This window comes from Manduca sexta, chromosome 20, assembly GCF_014839805.1.
Source record: "Manduca sexta isolate Smith_Timp_Sample1 chromosome 20, JHU_Msex_v1.0, whole genome shotgun sequence".
NCBI lineage: Eukaryota > Metazoa > Arthropoda > Insecta > Lepidoptera > Sphingidae > Manduca > Manduca sexta.
In genome coordinates this window covers 12677639-12700158 of record NC_051134.1, presented here as the reverse complement: position 1 = coordinate 12700158, position 22520 = coordinate 12677639, and the positions used below count along the sequence as shown (strand labels likewise).

Genomic DNA, 22520 nt, shown 5'->3' with positions numbered 1-22520 from the left:
GACGGTGCGATCTATGCAGAACGAGCTCACAGTGTCTTTAAGTCTATACCTATACCCTCTTTATTTAATTGTTCTCTTATTCACAGAATCGGTTTGGATAGTAAACGGTTAAAAGGAAATGGCCGACAAATGTCTCACTAGTAATTATAATACTTATTATTATTACTATGGATAATCATATCATATGATAAATACATAGTCCAAAAGCACTAGGATTGACGGAACCTTCCGAAAATCAAATTTAAATGACCCCTATTACGAAGACCCACAAGTTACTCATCACCCAATACAAGTAACATAAATATATTATTGGTTACCACTGCTTTGTCTCAAACAGTAGAATTATAAGGTAATTAGTATTCTTTATTAGAATAATAAATTCAGCAAAATGTAATTATATATTATTATAATTCAATAACAAAATATGTAATATAAACTTGTTTATAGTATAGATAATTTTAATCAAGAAACTGGGGTATTGTATAAATAAAATACACAAGACGAAACATTCACGAAGCTTTTAATTTTATTAGTTATTTATTAAATACTTTTACAAAGTAATTTTCTGTGTAAATATTTTGATTAAGTATATTTATTAGAGCCTGCGCAGATGTGTTTTATTCACGCCGACGATGCGCGTTTTTTGGTTCGAATGTTTTCAACACATTTTCAACTAACACGTTAAATAATGGACAAAGATATTGCATTGCGTTTACTATGCATTTTAGTGATCTTTAAAGCGCACAGACAGCTTGATAAAATCATCATGCATAGGCATTAAATAAGACATTTCTAACAAGGGTTGTCGCTTTATTATTGGTAGTTGCAAATTTGATTTTAGTATACCTGTAGACAGAACGATGCTATCGCTTCCTCTGACCCGTGACATCGTATATAGGATGTGAATTAGATAGGTCTAATTTTAAGAACTCCATAAGACTAGTATTTTTTTACCTATATGCCTTCTTATATATATATTACTGCTACTAATTTATTTTATATTACATAATTACTGAATATCACAAGTCTAATTCGTCGTCATAACATTAAGTTTTTTTACAAAATTTATTTTGACGTTGCAAAAGACTTGATAGGGTATAATGATGCCTATACTACTTCCCTATCTCGCAATAGGAACGTATAGAATAAACATAAAAATTAACCCCCTTATTCATAAACGTTATTTATATAAGGACGGAGTATTGCTGTGATAACAAATCTGTTTCTCAGTGATGACGGCATGGCAGCCTTCGCAGTGCATAGACATAGGGCCGTTGTGATTGGCTAATATTTAACAACTTTAATCTAGTTGGCTGTCAGATAAACAAATCTGAGAAATAGACTTGTTATGACAGCAATGCTCCATCCTTAGATAAATAACGTCTTTAAATAGAAGGGTAAAACGTTACTTTTGTAATCGTCGCTTTTCATAAACTGTATTATAGGGAAATGAATAGCTCTATTCGGATTTACTGTGATATTTAGTACATTAACACAAAGCAACATGAGAGTGCATTAGAACTTGTATTATACTCAAATGGAGTTCTAGTATGTAGAGGCGACTGAACGTCGATCCAGTATTTCCCGACGAGGTTATTAAGATCTTAATGCTGATTCGGAATACTGAAGTATTTTAGCAAAGTGGCCAGTATTTGGTTGCTTTGTTTCATTGAGAAAAATATATATAATTATTATTGTCACAAAATTTAACTGAATGTAACAAATAAAATTGATAAGTAGACATGTATTTAGTGTTACCATCAGAATTAAATCTAATTTATTCCCATTTAAAAATTGTTGCGCTTTATAATATATATAAAATATCATACTCAATAATTTGAAAGACAAAGGTTCTTGATAATCGCCTACATTACCTACATATTTGCATAGGTTTAAAACTATAACATTATGGAGTCTACTAAACGCTTCCACATGTCGCTGGATTGCAACAATTTGTCGATATTGAATCTGTCATGTTTCCGGTTTTTATTGTTATTATGAGGACGCTGTCTATCCAGAAAACGTCAATTTTAAGGTATCATTGAGTACCACGATAAAACTTCTAACCAAAGCGGTAATGATTTATCATTCTACTTTAGCAGAAGGAGAAAAGAAGGAAGAGAAAGAAAATACTTTGTAGCTTCCAGCAGTAAACTCAAGATTAACAGATCCAACGTAACACTACTACTGATGTCACAGATACCATACGTAGATACTATAATATTTTAGTTAACACAAAAAAATCTTAGATGTATTTTTATGTGTATGTTGTTTTTTACATGTATTTTATCAAATACTAGTAGTATTAGTATATTCAATAAATTTTAAGTCGTTTTTATATCTAAAAACGACTTAAAATTTATTGTATATACTAGTTCGTTACTCAGCACCTTTCAATTTAAACAGTGTACAATATAGGTTACCAACCTATTTATGTTAAAAACAAAAATTATCTGTTATCATTCGATTTTTGATATAATAATTATAAACTGCTCGAAAAGTTTAGTGAATATTTTGAAATATCTTAAATAAATTTATTTATAAATAAGCACATATACACAATATCACAAAGTTAACAGATACATTAATCACATTAGGAAATAATTTTCATGAATATAATTTGGAAAGCTGTAAGCATAGCCAAGATGTTAAGAGCAGGCTTGAAAGAAGAAGCACCACCAGTCACAGAACGAACCCACGAGGTGTAGTTAGACACTCTCGTGTATAGTTCTGGAAAAGAAGTTCCGTTGCAATTGTTTGTGTGGAACAAGATGCCAGTCAGCTGGTTGTCGCAAACCAATGCGCTTCCAGTGTCATCCTGTAAATAAACATAAAATAAATACATATGGAATTCTATAGTTCTAAATTTATATGAAATTATCATGTACCTTAAGCAATACGAGTGACTAAAGTTTACCCAAAACCGAATTCCAAAAATTATTTAGCAATACAAAATCATTGGAAATGTCGGTTACTTTTAATACAATCCTCTGTAGTTTACGTATTTTATGATATATTTTACTCAAATTCAATGTCTTCTCCATTGAAATATTGTGTAATTGGGTCTTGGTTATCGAAACGTCAGTCCTCCAATTGACTCTTTTGTGTCACCTCTCGCTAGTTAGTAATTTAACATTAGCGCATTCCACCATCTTACTAGAAAAAAAGAAGGAAAAGAAAATAAACTCACCGGACATCCCGCAGAGACGATATCCAGGGATGCGGCACAAACCATGGTATTGAATATGTTACTAGTGCTGGGCAAGGAAGCGAAGACACTAGTACAAAGAGCTTGATTGTAGATGTACTTGTTGGTGAACCTCAAACCAGTCTGCGAACAAGAAAAAAATATATCAAGAGTCATCACCATTGCTTTTGATGAAGCCAGTAAATGTAATAAGGTTTCTGTTAATACGGATCAAATATTTCTTTGGAATTTCGTATACTTGGACGACATACTTATTCCAATTATTTTAGTTTAAGAACCAAATTACTCAACCGATTATGAAAAAAATCTATGGGACCAATCTGGAAACAAAAACTATTTTGCGAATCGGTTAACAAATGACTAAATGACAAAACAAACATTAAAAAACACACTTTGAATTGATAACCTTCTCCTTTTTTTAAGTCGGTAAAACAGCAAATTTCGGCTATTATGTTCCACAGTAAAGAGCAGTCTTTACATTCTAATTTATAATAAACTTTAAGTTTTTGAGCTCTATGATCTTGCAAATAGAACACATATTATTGATATTGTTGATAATAAACGAAGTTGCGAGAGTGTGCCTTAGTATAGTTGTATTTATTGTATCGCGCCGTGCGATGTTCCGTGTCACATATGTATAACTATGTAAGTATGCGCTGGAGCTGCGTCGATCGTGCCCGTGACCATTTAGTAGTAGCTAATTATTTTTCGTCACAATAATAAATGCACGTCCTTGTGCTCCGTAAATCTGCAGTTTTGTTTGTCCCTGAGGTTGCTGAGCAAAAGATATTACAAAATTTTTCAAAATACATACCTCATTGTGAGTTGAGCTTCCCCATCCAGCAAGAATGCAGGGTGACATATCGGCAGGTGCAAAGTTGGAAGAAGGTAAGGCTAGTGGGGTCACTAGCGTCGCCAAGAACGGCGCGACAAGCTACAAAAATAAACCTTTGTTAATATTGAGGCCCTAGAGCAGTCACCAGGAAAAAATATAACAATAAGAATTTAGTTTATGCTCATACGACGTGCACTGTGCTCAGCAGTGGGCAAGTATACGACGTATTGAGCTGGGAATATACCTTCATATCAAACCCTGTAAATTATTTTTAATGCCATAGTCGATGTAAATTTGATAATTTTGTTCTATTTCATGCGGAAAACCATCAAGATAATAGGCAAGAAATACTCTTTCCTTCCTTTATGTACTTTAACCTAAATATATTATAACCCTCAACAAATTCCGTAGAAATACAAAACGATTCAAAGTTAGTAAATAATTTAATTGCCTAAAGTTTAAACAACGATTTAGAATGAAAGATAACTTTATCAGATAATTTCATATTTACCAAATCACATATTTATTTCCAAATCGATGAATGATTTGCCCTAAATTACGCAATCACGTATATGTCGACTAAAAAGTTTTATAGCACGCGTGTCGAAATATTGACTTGAATCCGATATATTCAATGAATAACAAATCGCTGTACCATGTCGTTTTATTTTTTTTGGGTTCGGTAATCAAAATGTGTCAACAAAATCAAACTTGTTCTACGTCATTTGTCTGTCGGGCTAATCAGCCTTTAAGAATTCTTTATTTAAAATTTTCTTATGCTTACACGCTTGTTAGAGATTAAAATTATATCATTTTTCGGATTTTATCGCGGTATTATTAAAAACCGTAATAAAAGAGTTTAATTTGAAAGTTCTTTATTTTGAAAAGAATTCGAAACCTAGCTGAACTTATAAATAGCGAGCTACAACTCTTAGACAAATATATATTATACTTTTCGCTTGCGATTTAACTAGCATTAAATTCATTTTGTGATAATAAAATATGTACTAAACTTTTCTTGGAGTTTAAACTAACTCTGCATTAAATTTAATAAAAATCGGTTCAGTAGTTTAAGCAGTGAAAATCTAACAGACTTCCGCGTATAAGTAAATTAAATTATGTGAATGTAGGTATCAAAATAATAACATACTGTACTTTGCTAATCTTAATGGTGACAAAAACAAGAACCAGTATGTCACAATACAAGGTAGCGGGAATCCAAAATCGATATCAAATATCTGTGATGGGTAAATTATTATCAGTTAGATAATCATTATCACCGAGGTAGAAATACTAGGTTTTCAAATTAGGTACGTAACTTTAAATGATACATCTAATTACCACGCTGGGACACTTTGGTACTGTTCTGACTTCTAACATTTGGCGAGCTTATTATGGAATTTGTTTTGGCAGGAACAGCTAAAGGACAAAATAATAGTTATATTGTTATCAAAAGGCCAATACGTTGCCAATACGTATGACTACCTTCTACTGATGTGCTAGATTGGTGAATACCATTTAACAAGAAATTACCCATGCTCGTTTTTCGTCTTTGACAATCAATAAAAAAGTGGTAATACTCACAGTGAGGACTGCAATGTCGTTGATGCTCGCTGGTGGTGGCACGAATTGTGGATGTACAGTGTAGTTGGCTACGTCTCGGAAAAGGTCGGGATACTGATTAGTCAGATTAACACCGCCGGCGAAAACTCTGAACTCGCTGGCGTCGAACGGGATCAGCTCCCTGGACATAGCAATACGCGATGTAGAAATAAATATTAAAATATAGTCACCTTAATATACTATTGAATAACCGTATATTTAATAGCCTTCGTAGAAGTAGTAGCCGGAATCGAACGCTTTGGAGCAAAAGATCATGAGTTTCATTCCCACGAGGCAATTTTTTGGGCCATCCATATATTTATTATGGTTTTCAATAATAAGTATATTTCTTCATACCTACAACGCAGTATTGTAAAGGTATGAGGTATGCGGTACTTTACATAATTTATTTGTAGAAAATTCCGCTCGAATCATGTATTTTTTTATTGTTTTTAATGACGATACGAACTTGCCGTTTGCCTGATGGTAAGCGATAACGCGCCCATAAACAGTAGAAACACCATCCAACACCTTGAAAAATAAAGTATTGTTTGGTAGTCCACTGCGCTCGCCATCCTGAGACATGAGATATTAAGTCTTATTATGTCCAGTAGTTACTCTGGCTAAAATGCCCTTCAAACCGGCAGATAACAGTGACTAAACACTGCTGCTTGGCGGTAGAAATAGACATTGTGGTGGTACCTATCCAGGCGGACTCTCACATAAGAGAAACTGTCCACCAGTAAGGTCTTATCTGGTTATGAACATATGTCTCAATTAAGTACATTACGATGCCCATGATTTTGTAGTACATACCCGGACGAGCGATTAAAAGTGCAGGACGCGGCAGTCAAAGCATGGGAGAGCGTCACAAGAACTCCACCACAACTGTGACCTGTGCTGTAGTTACCCACTTCGGATATTAATTGTAGAGAAATCTGCGAACACAAACATCCTACTGCTTGACTCAAATTCATGCGTAAAAACAAAGGCTCATCTTTAAGAGATTTTAACTCTGACTTATCGGATATATCTGTAGGTGTTTTATATATATTTGCGTATTTGATTCTTTTTACGTTTTGAGGATTTTATAGGATTTTACTTTTATACAATAAGATCATACATTTGTTGATATTATAAATTAAAATTAATAATATTTGTAATGCTTACCGAGTAGTTAAATTGTGACGCGGCAGCGAGTTGTCCGTTAGCAATTCTTCCCTGCATTTGCGTAACGGGCACGAATGCACCCGAAACTGTTAAATAGAATTCACATTTAAAGTGTAATTTTTTCACCCACAAATAATTAGAAATCACAAATAACTCAATTAAATTTTTGAATTTTAAACGTTACGCAAACTGGTAATTAACAATAATTAAATACTTACCGCAAACAGCCGCGGCGAAGAGGATAATTAATTTTTCCATAATTTCCACAAATCAATAGCACTGTTCGCGCACTTGGTATAAACTACTCTCATTATTTGTTACCGTTTATAGTTATACTGAGTATAATGACTCACGGCTATCTAATCTTTCAATGCCGCAAAATCAATCGCTATCTATACATGAAAATATTTTTTGGCTGCTCCGTTGAAATTGTTAACGAAACTAAAATCCGATATGCATGAAAATAAGATAAGAAATGTTAAGACCTTTGCTGAATACATGTTAAGTCATCAATAAATAATTTGATTTGTGGGTAGAAATTTATTATATTTATTTATAAACCAGCATTATTTATATATATTTTTGGGTGCTTCCTGTGGTTTCGCCTTCGTGAAAATCATTTTCTAGAATAAAACCTTACTTAAATATTTCATGGTCTATTATAGACAACGCTCTGAGGTCCTGGGTTCGATTTCCGGATCGAGGTGATATTTGGGTTTTTCTGCTCAATATCAGCCCAGAGTCTGAAATTTGTGCCCGATATGGCGATAGGGTCGCCCCCTATTACATCATGGGATGAAAGACACTTGCATATACACTCTACATACCCCATCGAGGATAAATTCGTGATGTTTTTGACAAACACCACAAACATATATTTTTAAATGATTTATCTATTATGCCAAAGAATCGACACTTCAGAATTATATATTAATGGTTATGAATAGGTTTGTATGTTTGATATTTCAGAAAAAAAATCTGCTAAATCAAATTTGAGGAAAGTAATGTATTTTGAGCCATTACCTCGAAATCATTTGATATTTTCTATAAGTTGCCTTTATTATGAGTAATGTATGAGAAAAAAAAAAATTATATACATTTTCCAAACAAATTAATATGTATTTATTATAATTTAATTGAACTCATTTAATTAAAGATGGTAATTGGTAACATGTTCATATTTAATAGAAAATCATTTATGTAACTTATGTATTACATTTATTTTTTGTTTACTGGTGGTAGGTCTCATATGTGAGAGTCCGCGTGAGTAGGTACCACTACAATGTCTATTTCTGCCGCCAAACAGTAGTGTGTAGTCATTGTTGTGTCCCGCTTTGAAAGACATTGTAGACAGTATAACTACTGGACATAATAAGACTTAACACCTCATGTCTCAGGATGGCGAGCGCAGTGGAATACCAAACAATGCATTGTAATTCAAGGTATTGGATGGTGTTTCTACTGTTTATGGATGGTTGTATCGCTTACCATCAGGCGATCGGCAAGCTCTCATCATTCAAAACAATAAAAAAAACACCATTTACTAAAATAATAGCTCGTATGACACGAGAGCCAACTATCTTTACGGTTACGGATTCATGATTCCGAGAATAAGTGCAAATTATAAAAAAAACCTAAACAAGTTGTCTTTCCTTTAGAACTGATTTTTCATACAATAAGTAGATAAAATTTATTTGTAGGATAATGTACAATATAAACAAAAATATCAATTTTATGTATAATATATATTCAGTCAGGTTAAATTTGATGTATTTTTATCAGACAAAAAATGCCCTTAATTAAGTACCGATAATGTTATTCAAAATAAATTATTCTCTCTTCTATTGACAAAATAGACATACCGAAACATCCTATCTCAGTGAGTCATAATTCATAAAGTTTTAAGTCATCAGATAACGCAACAAGCGAACCGGATATTCGACGACGTTTTAATGACGATCAATGGATCCTGAATGACGTATCGTCATTATTTTTCGTACATCAATCAGCGTTTTATCACCCCATAAACAAAGACGAATTAAAACCGATTAATCATATCACATTGCGTATTAAAACGGGACTGGATCTAGGAACTATGATAGCGGGTAAAGCATTAATGTCGTTGACTCATTGGTTTAGTGCGAGTATTCGAAAGTTAGGTGTTTATGGCAAAAAATATTGTTATTTTTAATTCTTTAAATGACGAGACAAGCTTGCCGTTCGCCTGATGGTAAGGAATACGACCGCCCATAAATAGTAGAAACACCATCCAGCACTTTTAATTACAAAGTATTGTTTGGTATTCAACTGCGCACTCCATCTTGAGACATGAGATGTTAAGTCTTACTATGTCCAGTAGTTACACTGGATACAGTTCTTTTAAACCGGAATAAAACAGTGACTATACACTACTGCTTGATGGCAGAAATAGACATTGCGGTGGTACTTACCCAGGCCGACTCTCACATATGAGAGACCTACCAATAAATATATCTTTTGTATTAAAATAATTATACCAGCCCTGTAGTCTATACTGTCCACTGCTGAGCACGGCTTGCCTTTTTTAGCACTGAGAGGGTGTTTTAGGCCTTAATTTACCACGCCGGCGTAGTACACGTTGGAGGTTGGCAGACTTCACACACCTTTGAAATTATGAAATTATTTCAAAGAATTCTGAGGTATGTAGATTCCCTTACGATGTTTTCTTTCACCATTGAATAATAATTGATAGAAAAATCACATAATTTCAAAAAGCCACTTGTATGTGTTTTGAAACTACGGACATCCGTCTCAGCAGACCATTCCATTTCCAACTAGGCCATCGTGCATTGTCGATAACAAAGTATCTAGTTTTATCCTGGTGCCACTGATTATGTTTTTATCACCACTTTTCGTTCGGCCTGCTGTAACTTATTCATTGGTCTCATGCTTTTAGCTTTCATTTTTAAATTTCGAACGTTTTATTCTTTGAGTATAGAAATTGGAACGAACGACTTGAACTTTCTGATACTGATAACATTCTTTCTTGCGATCGAATGGAGTGTGAAATGGAACTGAAAATGTTTTCTATTCTAAGCTTTTAGTTCTGGTTATCTTGATGTACATTTCCATTTACTTTAGAACTCAAATATATACATGGAATTTGTAATGTATTTGTTGCATTATGTAGCTGCGTTCGAAATAATTGAATATGCAATTTCAAAAAGTGCAAATCTCATAAATGTAAAATATCTAGAAATTTATATTAACAAACAATAAAAAAACATCTGTAATTTTTTATTGCTAATTGAACCCAAATTCTATCCCAAAAATAAAAGTAAATTATTTATATTACGTTTAGAAACATGTGCCCTTTCCGAAATTGGATTTTTAATTGTAAACGAAAGCCTTTTAGATGCATGCCTTTATCGTTATCTTACAACACTATTATAATTATATTATATTCTGAATAGTCATGCATAGAGAAATATCACATTACATTAATTCACAAAATGTGCCATTTCACAAAATTAATCGTTTTTTTATTTTTATCTGCTTATAAAGGGATTTCAAAATATTTATCTTTATTTTTTTATCAGATCAATAGATAATGGCGTTATATCTTCAATCAACAATTTGTGGTTACATTACTTCGTTATTTTTATAAATTGTACCCTTACAAACAGTTTAGTTGTTTATCAGCATTCGACACATAAACGGTGCCGCATCATTGCCACGTACTTATAGTATATGATATAACCTGAGCATTGTCCAATTTGCACGTGATTTCACACGAAAAAACATTTACGGTACACGTTTATCAAGCTTTTCTTTAACACAGCGCGGCGGCTCCGAAATGTTTGTTAAAACCGAACAAATGAAAAAAGGTATTACCGAAAAAACTTATTCATTTAAGGAACCACGGACTATGAAAGGAATATTATTAATAATTCCGTTGTTCTCTTTGTTTAGGTTCTTGGAAGTTTCTTTATTGAAAACTAGCTTTTGGTAGCGGCTTCGCTCGTGTGAAAGATAAAAGGTAAAAAAGTAAAGTAAGTAAGGTAGATTAAGCTTAATATCCAGGATAAAAGTTCCGGTATAAAATATACCATTTGTGTTCCCCAGGGTATGAAATTATCTCGACACTTAATTTCATCGACTTTTTGAGTTTATCGTGTTCAAATAGACAGACAGACGCGGCAGAGAACTTTATTTTGAATATATTTTTTGGAAATTTTTACAGGAGCGATTTCGTCATGCATTATTGTGAGAATGAGTTCCTGGATTCGGCAGCGATGGATCAAGATAGGTAAACAGCGATCGTCTTGAAACGAACGAACAAGACGAACTTATTCCTTTCAGCTTCAGTCTTCGAAACGTCAAGAGCAAATTATAATATTAAAACTGCGATAAATACCTAAAAATTGTTTTATTTTAATGTCTAACATTCGCATAAACATAAGAAATTATGGTTCCCTTCAGTTTGGGCTTTTGATTGGATAGTTAACTGTTCGAGTGTGTAACGCGTAAAATAATTCCTTCAAATGGCCACCTCAAAATAAATAAACTTATACCAAATATTATACAAAATCAAAAGCGAAACAATAAAGTGTAAATCGTTGGGCACAATCTAATGATTTATTAATTTATCGACGATCAAGTTTGGCCCATCGTAAATCTTCACAACGTTGTTAATAAAAGTCGTTAAGCGTTAATAATGAAATAAAGTCGGTCAAACAAATGACAGAGTCCAATGGCAAAGTTAATTAAGTGGATTAAATACATAAATAAAATTAAATCTATTTATAAGAAAGAGAAGAAACATTACGTTGTTGTTTTAAATTTTTCATAAAGACGTATGTTTTATTTCGCTTAAGTTTTTATCTAGGTCTCTTTACTCAATACTTAAGTTTAAACCGTATATAAGTATCTTATTAACTAATAAATTTATAGTGGTAACGCGCGTAAATTACAGGAAAATATGCACTAAAAATTTCATGTAAATTTTACTATTATTCTATTCTAATACCTAGGTATATCGTAAAGACATAATTTGTTAGTATTTACGTATGAACAATTACCAATACCAGTCATTATATTTATTGCTTTAAGTAACTAAACTTGCTTGCCGTTCGCCTGATGGTAAGTGATTCGATCGCTCATAAATAGTAAAAACACCATCCAACACCTTGAATAACAAAGTATTGTTTCGTATTTCACTGCGCTCGCCATCCTGAGACATGAGATATTAAGTCTTATTATGTCCAGTAGGTACAATGGCTACAATTTCCTTCAAACTGGAACACAACAGTGACTACACACTGCTGCTTGATGGCAGAAATAGACATTGCGTTGATACCTAGGCGGACTCTCACACATTAAAGACCTATCACTATTATAAGCAATAAAATCCATTCATAGTGCATTAGCTAAGTGCTAATTCGAGGTTCTACCTCAGAGATATTCCGCAGCGACATTTTTACACGCTAATTGTGCAGCTAAGTTCACCGTGGTGCTATTACAGTCCATTTTGGTGCACTTAGTGCTGCTGGAAATATTAACCAACACAACTTTTTACCGTTAATGAGACAGCACCTCCCAGGACAAACATTTGCGCGTCACAAAGTCATTAAAATACCACCTAATTCAAAATCTCTGAGCTCTAAACTAGATATTAGTGAATTTAATTAAAACTCTGTAAGTGCGCTAAGAGTTGTCTGAATTTTAATGTAATCTTGCACTGACAAAGCTTTCTAAACTTTAATACGAAATGTTCAGAGAAGGTAGGCGAAACTACTGTTTGGGGATAACTAATTGTGTTGTATTTTCATCTCTGTGTGCACAAATTAATCTTAATCACAACATGTCCATTAAAAAATAAATATTATTCCGACTCAAGTACTTTTTAAACCTTTGATTAAGGTCATTGGGCCCTACTCCATCTACGGATGCACATCCGTCTTTTTGCAATTACGGGCGCTCTAATCGAAGGACAGCTTTAATAGCCATGTGTAAATAGGTGATTATTTGACTGTCGACTGTAGCCGTATAGATAAATACGGCTATCGAAGCTGTCCTTCGAATAGAACGCCCATAATTGCAATATATTGCCCTATAAACGGAATAGGGCTTCCCGATCTTACTTCTAAAATGAAGTTTGTTTTTTTAATACGGGCAATAGACACAGTTAACCTGGCTCGTGAGAACCGGATGTACACAGGCTGATCCCGGAATGCAATACATTTAGGTTGACCATTGTGGCGGGTTTTAATACCTTGTGTACAGTGGTCGCTATCCGGGCGGATATAAAATATATCCTACAACCAGCATCAGTTCGGAAATCTGGTTTTATATTATGTTTCATCAATAATAATAAATAGGTAAACAAACAAACTATACAAATCTCCTTTCCTGTTTAATTTTGATCAGTAACTCGTAATTCCAGCTTCGATTGTATCTTTTTTTCGGAATTAAGTCGCGATGTGGATTTTTTTAGGGTAAAGTAAGCTATGAATTAATCCAGGGTTAGATCTATATTTATGCCAAATTTAGTTCAAATCTATTGAGTGATTTGCACGCGTACGCGGTGTGCTAACATACAAACATCTTTATGAACTTTCAGATTAAAATATCCGTAATAAAACTTATAACACTTCTCTGTTTCCAACGGGTGTTTGAAGTAGTGCTGAAAATTAGTAATTATATCTTAATGATTTCTTATGTTTACGCGTTTGGTAGACATTAAAATGAAACTATGTTTCGGATTTCTACCTACATTTTGCACTTAATTTTGTATAATTGTAAAATGTAGATAGATATTGTATGATTTTTCGGGCGACCAACACCTTAGTCCTTTTTGTGACCACGAAGGCTGCAGTCTTCGAAACGTTGAGCGAAAATTATAACATAAAAAATCGTGATAAAGTCCAATTTTTTATTTTAATAGTATTTATATCCTTTAAAACATTTTTTGATGAAGTTTAGCAAACCATGACTTCATTTCATAATTATTTTAAACCTAGCTTTTGCTCGCGGCTCCGTCCGTATATTGTACATTTCCGGGGTAAAAAGTAGCTTATAGAATTCAGGGATAGGTACGAGCTAATACAATGCAAACAAATATAGTGGAAAAGCATAAATCTCTTCTATCTAATGATATTCCTTTGGATAATTGTTTAAAGTATAATTTATTATAGAAAATGTATAAAATATAGCACTCAAAGTAACGTTGGTAATGCATTAATCGTTTAAAAATGTTAAACATCACATTTTGTATGTTTCAAAGAGATACATTAAGAAATATGATAATCATTTAAAACATTATTTATATCTACCAATTAACACTGTTCCTGCTGTTTCATATAAAACAATACAAATAATCATTATTAATTTTTAAAAACCTTTTCGGATATAAAATGCATATTTCCGTTTTAATAACATTAATTTACTTAATAACTCAATGTCTAGAAACCAAAACCTACTCACATACCAAAGAAAATATATCCTTTACAATTATTTTATAATAGAATCTTGTAATCTACTTCCATACAATCTGAGTTAATACTAAGATCCTTGATTATAGACACGGCTACCCAAGCCAATATTCTGTAATTAACAACTAGTAGCGACTCAAAGACTGTAGCACGGGGGAAATTAAGGGCTTTTGTAATAGAAAATTAGCTCTATTCTTCCTAAGCCCTGAGTGTTTACTTTCGATGAAGGAAAAAACTTGGTAAAGTTATTATCGTGCCAAAGGTGCTTTTTCTTTACAATTAATATAGAAAATTATTTTAGTCACAAGGTTGAATAGCAAGTATTTTGTAAAATATGAAATATGTTGCCCGGTTAACTAACACCATTTGTTACCATAGAAGGATTCAATATGTAACGTAGGTAACATTTCAATTTCGGTAATAAATACTTTGCCAAGTTGTTTTTGCAATAGTGCAACCACGTATCATGGGTTCTTAACGCCGGGAGGGAGAGGTGTTATAATTTGTCGTCTCTAGGTAAGAAAAAAAAATCAAAATTAATAAAAAAAAAACTATAAATAAGTCATATACGCTCCGCATAACTACTGGTACATGAGCCATTCTACTTTTTGATGCCTAAAACCTAAAGTATATTCGGAAAAAACTTGAAACCTTTGGTGATACGAATAGTTGTAGATGTTTTTTGTTCGGGGAAAAAAAACTAAATTAATTTTAAAAAAATTGAAAAGAAAACTACAAACATTATATACGCTCCGCATAGCTACTGGTACATGACATATGACCAAAGTAATATAAGGTTTTGTTTTAGGATTTTTCCTACTCTACAAGGGTCGTCCGATTCGGGCCGCCCCTGCCGCCTTAACTACGCTATTGAGACTGAAATAATGGCACGTAGAAGAATATTATGTAATCTTATATTTAATAATATTTATACCATTGAATGCTTGATAACGCACAGCTTAAAGCAAAGGATGCTAGGAGTGAGAACGACGCCAACTTCCTTATATGACGTTGGTATTTGAGTATGTACCTTCTAAAAAAAAATTTAATATTCGAAACCCCATTGGTTATAAGGTTGAATATATTAAAGCTACTTGGGCTCGCCATTAAAAAAAAAAATGTATACAAATAGATACATGTTTTATTCCACCGAATTCTCAATTTAAAAAAAAAATACAACATGCAAACAAATCCCATCCATTCCACTCGAAATGTAATGAAATCATTCATACGGAATAAAAGTTAAATGAATAAATTTAGCGTAGCCTACACAGTGAAGGTAAATTCCGTCCAGCAAAGTTCGTTTTTAATTTAGGCGAAGTCGCAGGTAAAACTAATTAAACATAAAACCGCGCGACCGCCACCACATACGGCTTTGTAACTGGCACTAAATTTACCGTACGCCTCTTATTAATTGCTTCAAATAATAGTTTCAGTTTCTAGCGTTTAAACTAAATATTTTAAAGGAGTATTTTGATAAACGTCCAATTAATTGTAATTGGGGTAAGGAGTGAGGATAAAATTAGCATAAAATTAGCTGTTTCCAATTGTAACATTCATTCGCAATAAATGGCAAACAATAACAGAGATATAGCTTTGCTTTGCTTTCTGCTACATTTCAATTATCTTTACAATTCGCTCAAGCGAGATATCATTCATCAGGCCTTTAAAAATGAAAGTAGAAGAGCTTTGTTTAGTCAAAGGTATAATTGTAATGCTTTTACTATTCAGGCAAAGTCTATTTAACAGCAGGACTGTACAAAAAGAATTACGTTGCAAATTTTAAAGGTATAGTTACCCCTACGGTCCAATTCCGTCTACGGGGGCATATCCGTCTTTTTATAGTTACAGAAGTTCTTATCTAAAACAGCTATGTTAGGCGTTTAGGTAAGATAGTCAAAAATACACTATTTACCTATACGACTATCAAAGCTGTTCTTCAACTTGAAATTGTAAATAGACGGATTTGCCCCGTAGACGGAATAAGGCTCCCTAACTATATACAAAAATATTGTCATATGCATGCCATCACCGAAGCTCAAGTTCAGTCAGTGAGCTGTTAATCCACGTGCATATAAAACGACACTATCTCGCTTCAATTAGGAATACGTGACTGGCTAAACCGCAAGTTATATCCGCCAATACTAGTGCATATGACGTACCTACAATTATTTCGTTAACGAACGATAGGATGATATAAAACTACACAAATACTGACACAGCTAAAAGTATTGTGCTTCGAAAAACTAGAACAGAACGCGCAACGCTCTCCAAAGGTTGGATGAACTTTTTTGGCACTTAATGCAGTTATCTGGGTTGAATAGTCTACTGCGGTAATCCCACTCTCCGTTACTAACATATGTATTGTTGCGTGCTAATAGAACATTAAACTTCTTAGAAGAACTTTTCCTTCTAACTAATTAATAATGTAGTAGGTCGTAACAATTTGCGAGGATGTAACACTGACCCGGTTTTTGTTGTTTCCCAATCAGGAAGATTACTTTTTAGGGTCTTGCCAGAATGTCAATGCACGAATATGTTTCTTATTGTGTGGTAATAAGATTCATTCATTCAGTGGTTTTCTTTGCAGGATATCTAGAAGAAATAATCTTCATCTATATATACAAACGTCGAGAAGCTATAGTTTTTGGCTTTATAATTTGGATATAACTATATATTTTTTTTGTTGTTAGTAGAGTTGGCTTTCCATATTAGACACAGACCGATATAAGTATTAAAGTACTTATATCTTTCTGTATCGTTTTTATAATATTTTATACTGTTGATTGTGGTTGATTATGTCTATCCAATAATAATAATTATGAATCATTCACAATGACGTCAATAAACCATGAGTGATATATTGTCAGTGTTAATCTACGTTCCGATAGGAATTTACTTAATTGGATATAAATTTAATATAACATAATGTCTGTTTTTTAAACCAACAGTAAAACGATTCAACTTATTTGAAGGTGTTCTTAACTTTCAGGTAGACGTTTCAGAGAGATATCTAAGTCACTTTTTTCCCTGAAAAGAAATTGCATATAGGCGGAGGCAAAAATATTAAAAAAAAAATAAGCAATTTACAAGTTCTAAACTGCAGTTCCCAAATTGAAACCAACATTAACATTATTTTAAATATTTGGATAATATCTTACAACAACCGAAATCACTAGACACAAAATGTTAAATATTACTACGTTTAAACATAAAAAAAACTAATCTTCAATCCTTTCCTTAGATATTAGCATCGCACCAAACCACTGGGTCTGTCCCTATACAGGCCGAGTAGTAATTACTTTTAATTAAAAGACCAACTTCCTGGTATAAAAAAATGATAGCCAGCAATAAATCCGATGCCATGGCATAAGTACATTCATTACTATTCTGCTAATTATAACAAAAATGAGAATCTATTTTATTCTAAAACACATTAACGATCTGAAAAAGAAATAAAAGCCAATAAGAAGAACGATAATCTCAGTTCACGACGCCATCTAATACAATTTTACAAACTCACGACTTAACCTAATACTAATAATATTGAAATTAATTAACTAATAATATATTATATCAATAATCACTTAACACCAGATGCAGTGAAGTCACCTTGCCGAGCCCAAAATACAAAAATAGTGCTAATCTTGACATCCAATCCGACACCGAAAACAAACAATTGAGATAAGTTATTCATAAACATATCAAACATTTTACTCTGACTGGTCCATTTTTGCATTCATCCATAAAGATCGATTATAATAATAATAATAATAATAATAATAACAGCCCTGTATTATATACTTGCCCACTGCTGAGCACGGGCCTCCTCTACTACTGAGAGGGATTAGGCCTTAGTCCACCACGCTGGCCTAGTGCGGATTGGCAGACTTCACACACCTTCGAAATTCCTATAGAGAACTTCTCAGATGTGCAGGTTTCCTCACGATGTTTTCCTTCACCGTTAAAGCGAACGATAAATTCACAAAGAATACACACATGATTTTTTAGAAAAGTCAGAGGTGTGTGCCCTTGGGATTTGAACCTGCGGCATTCGTCTCGGCAGTCCGTTCCACACCCAACTAGGCTATCGCCGCTCCCGTTGCAGATCGATTGCAGTCGGTTAATTTAAAACGGCGGTAAAGTACCTTATATAAGTAATCGCCAAAATCACAGATCACACCCCTTAAAAGTAAAAAAAAACGCGACTCATGTAGCGTTTAATTTTAATATTTGTGATTGGTTGAGAGACCAATGCGTCAGTCACGTATTAGTTTCTCAACCAATCATGTTAAAACGACACGGAGTCATGTCGTCTATTTTACCACATTCTAAGCACATAGTTTAAACTTTATAATAAGCCATTCACAAATCTGTACAAAATATTACAAGGTCAATAAGCCGACATAACCGAGCGGCATAGTACCCAGCCTCGTTAATGCACGCATCCGTAAAGTGGCAAGTTATCCGCCGCCAGGTGCGTACGTAATAATTCTTCGCAGGACTATAACGTTCCGCATAGATATACGTATCTACTAGACAGTACATTAAGACTATCTTTTGGGGGATTTTTGATATTTCTAAAATATTCAAAGCCCAGACAAATGGTGAAGTTAAAAATTCTTCAGAACGATGATTAATTATAGTGATACTAGTTTATGTTCACTAATACGCTATTGTCTTTTTTCTGCTTTTTTTGAAAATTAATGTAGATAATGATAAAGAATCAGTGTGTCTATTTTAATGGGTTAAAGTATTCAAAATGTAACTGCTGTATATGACAATACTAAACACGATGACAATGTTTTCATAGTAAAAATTACATCATAGATTAGATTAACACTGTGAGGAACATGTTAGGTAAATTCTTGGACAAAACCCCAATAATATATAAGATAATACTGATAGGAACAAAATTATCAGCAGTGATAAAAATATCTAATAAGAAAATGTATTCAAATATAAACAAGAAATCCTTACTTAAGCTAGGACGTAGTGTTTGTTCAAGTCGTACCTCAATAGGTACGACTTGAACAACAGTGCCAATGGTACTTGCTTGCAATTTCTATGCAATAGTTATTAAAAATATTTTTTTCATCCGACCATCCAATTTAAAAAATAGATGACTATAATGTTATTTGGCTGAAAAGATTATATTAACATAACACAATTCTTGTTTCATAAAAATATTTTTAACAACAATAACGCCTAGTTGTGAAATTTTATCCAACTTATCGGATTTGATTTTTGATTGATTGAAATATAATCGATAAAGGTATGATAATACGAACCTGAATATCAATCCAGGTTTAGATTATTTACACTTGAATTAGATTAGATATAAAAAACATTCTAGGCTAAATAATAATAAATTTGTTGATATTATCCTTATTTTGTAGTTGTGTAATATATCTATACTATTATACAGGGTGGTGACGACATAGCGACATTAAATGAAACCACATATCGAGTATCACGTTAGTAGTACGTATACCAAAAATTATCAAATTATAATCAACGGTTTAGCCGCAGGAATAATTTTTTACTTTTACGATTTTAGATCATGATGTACAATGTATGTACATACAATAGATTACGATTTAGCCACGCAAGTTCATTAGGTCATTCACCTCAAAACAATTTCATTTACCTACATCCGTAATACAACTAAATGCAATGTGCGACTCGCTACTCAGAAATAATATTACAATATTGTATTGTATTGCTGGTTGTATTTAGACTTAATCAAAATAAAGATAACATTATTATTATTAGCAAAGAAAGGTTGCCGAGGCGCACCACTTGTTTTGTAAGCTGGTAAGATAGCACGTTGTCAATTCGACATTTTTGTCTAAACATGTAGGTAAGTGTAGACAAAAATACCAGGTGTAAGGGAAGCGCTACCGAAAACGAAGACAGCGCGATCGAATGATTACTATTTTACTCAAATTTTCTTAAATTGCTATACAGCTTTACGTATGGATATGGATATGGATATGGATATGGATGAAGAAAAACGAGGAAAATTATAATAAATGTGAAGTTAAGTGAAGATATTTCAATGTTTGTTAGAACATAATATAAATTACTGAAGAGATTTGGATGAAATTTGGCATGCAGACCTACTCAAAATGAATATACAGGTTAATTCATGTTCCGGAAAACTACACTTTAACAGTCTTACTTATAAACTTGTTTTAACTTAAGAGGTGGTTAATAAATGCTTTAATAGCAGTCAACACTTATTTGATATTTGTAAGTCAACACTTATTTGATGCTGGACTTTACTGCTCACTGTTAGGTTAGTGTTTGGAATTAGGCCCAGTCAATTACAATAGGGTTATTTCTATTCCCTGGGACCCATTTAACTTATTTGGTCAAAAGTGTGTTATAACACCTCTGCTACCCCCAAAAAGAAAAAATACGTGGTGCAAGTGCAAGTGTGTAGATTTTATATGATTTATACATATATTTATATGGGTGCAGACATTTTCAAAGATAAGGTACATTTTACGTGCTTTACTGGTCGGCTTGGGATATATTGTTACCTCAGAATGTAAGATATGTAAATCTTTTATGAAAAATTGCCAACTACTAAATGATATCCAAGGTTTTAAGAGCTTAGATAAAGATAAACTCAGATTATCCAACATGTAATCCACACGATTTCATGTTTTCGATAATAACATTAAATATGTACTATAACATTATACTTACTGGAAATCAAGATAATATTTATTGTTATCATCATTTTCTATTATTATAAATCTGTCATTTCGGTGGCGCCTTGATGACACAGTCAACTGCCACACTGTTGATAGCATAGCAATTTATTTGAAGAAAATATCAGTTTTACAGTAACTATATTGAACACCAATTAATTACTGGCCTAGTCACTGAAAGCACAAAGAAAATTGCAACTACAGAAAATCAAAAGAAAATATTGGCATATCTGACCTACTCTTAACTCTATGAAGCCGTTAGGGCTGAACACTTCCGCAAGTGTTTATAAACCAAGTTGTTTACTAAAATAACCGTTACAAGAGTTTGGTGCTGCTTAAAAATTCAATAAGATGCCATTAACCAACATAGTTGGTGGGGAATATTTCATTAAACCTAACAAAGCACGATATCTTTAGTTTTATGTAGATTTAAATAAAACAAGGTATTATAATATACACATGTACACTCGCTCCTTTTATTCCCAATGGAGCGAGCAGAAGCACAACTGGAGCATCTACTTTCCGAGTGTATTTCGTCTGTTATTTGGATCCGCCCGGTTAGCGACCACCGTACACAAGGTATCAAACTCTTTATAGTGATTCGGGATCAACGTGTATACGTCATATTTCAAACTAGCCAGCATAATTGTGTCGACTGTGGAGGGGTAATCACTCTCGTCTTCAAAAAGTTCATCAAACATGTTTTTACGGACTCATGTAGTATTATACTCGTTCAATAAAACCAATAAACCAATTAAGATGGTTTGACTAGTATCCAAGTGTTAGGACTTTAAGATGGTGACTGGTGGTAGGTCTCTCATATGTGAGAGTCCGCCTGGGAAGGTACCACCGCAACGTGTATTTCTGCCTCCAAACAGCAGTGTGTAGTCACTATTGTGTTCCATTTGAATGACATTGTAGCCAGTGTAACTACTGGACATAAGACTTAACATCTCATGTCTCAGGATGGCGAGCGCAGTGGAATACCAAACAATATTTTGTAATTCAAGATGTTGGATGGTGTTTCTGTTGTTTATGGGCGGTTGTATCACTTACGATCTGGCGAACGGCAAGCTCGTCTCGTCGTAAAATAAAAAAAAAATGATATTACATTTAATAACTTCTGCGACAAAACATGAGATTAGCTAGGTCAAATAACATACCCACAATAGTCTTATTTACAATACAAGCACAAATCTGAGAAGCTCCTGTTCAGTGAACAATACAATATTTTTGTTTGTCTTCATGACAAAACAACAGCCGTTCTTATTCTCTCGAAACCCGCTAAATCTCGTGTTTATCTTCTTGACAACATATAATATAATAACTATTAGTTATATCATGAGATCTGAGTGGAAAATAAGATTATTATAGGCCTGGTAGATCCGAGTTAGTAGTATCCCATTACTCCTTTTCCTATCCCAAATCCATCATTCTATTTCCCTAGTATACCCAATTCCTAGATCCCTCTCCGCCAATCTAAAGGTCTGCCGCGCCGAGAGATGCATGAC

At 33.2% G+C, this 22520-nt stretch overlaps 1 protein-coding gene and 1 long non-coding RNA gene across 2 annotated transcripts; one reads left to right on the top strand and one right to left on the bottom strand.

The window, feature by feature from the left end:
- Window positions 1–2498: 2498 nt before the first annotated feature.
- On the bottom strand, window positions 2499–7190 carry LOC115456430 (trypsin beta-like). The gene is made up of 7 exons (XM_030185492.2): window positions 7034–7190; window positions 6816–6901; window positions 6462–6583; window positions 5628–5787; window positions 4023–4142; window positions 3191–3331; window positions 2499–2818 (listed from the first exon to the last, which is right to left on the bottom strand). Exons 1-7 carry the CDS (start codon window positions 7071–7073, stop codon window positions 2594–2596), a joined length of 894 nt encoding a protein of 297 aa, XP_030041352.1. The 5' UTR covers window positions 7074–7190; the 3' UTR covers window positions 2499–2593.
- A 3315-nt stretch (window positions 7191–10505) lies between these two features.
- On the top strand, window positions 10506–11197 carry LOC119189921. Its single transcript, XR_005112676.1, has 3 exons — window positions 10506–10681; window positions 10767–10833; window positions 11038–11197. It is a non-coding gene; the product is annotated as an uncharacterized LOC119189921 (long non-coding RNA).
- Window positions 11198–22520: the final 11323 nt, after the last annotated feature.

What these genes read in the sequence shown, in the direction of transcription:
- LOC115456430 (XM_030185492.2), bottom strand. Translation starts at nt 7,073, where the DNA reads ATGGAAAAATTAATTATCCTCTTCGCCGCGGCTGTTTGCG. An exon ending in CTTCGCCGCGGCTGTTTGCG is followed by an intron (nt 6,902 to 7,033) that starts GTAAGTATTTAA and finishes TCTATTTAACAG; the next exon opens with TTTCGGGTGCATTCGTGCCC. An exon ending in GAAGCTCAACTCACAATGAG is followed by an intron (nt 3,332 to 4,022) that starts GTATGTATTTTG and finishes TCTTGTTCGCAG; the next exon opens with ACTGGTTTGAGGTTCACCAA.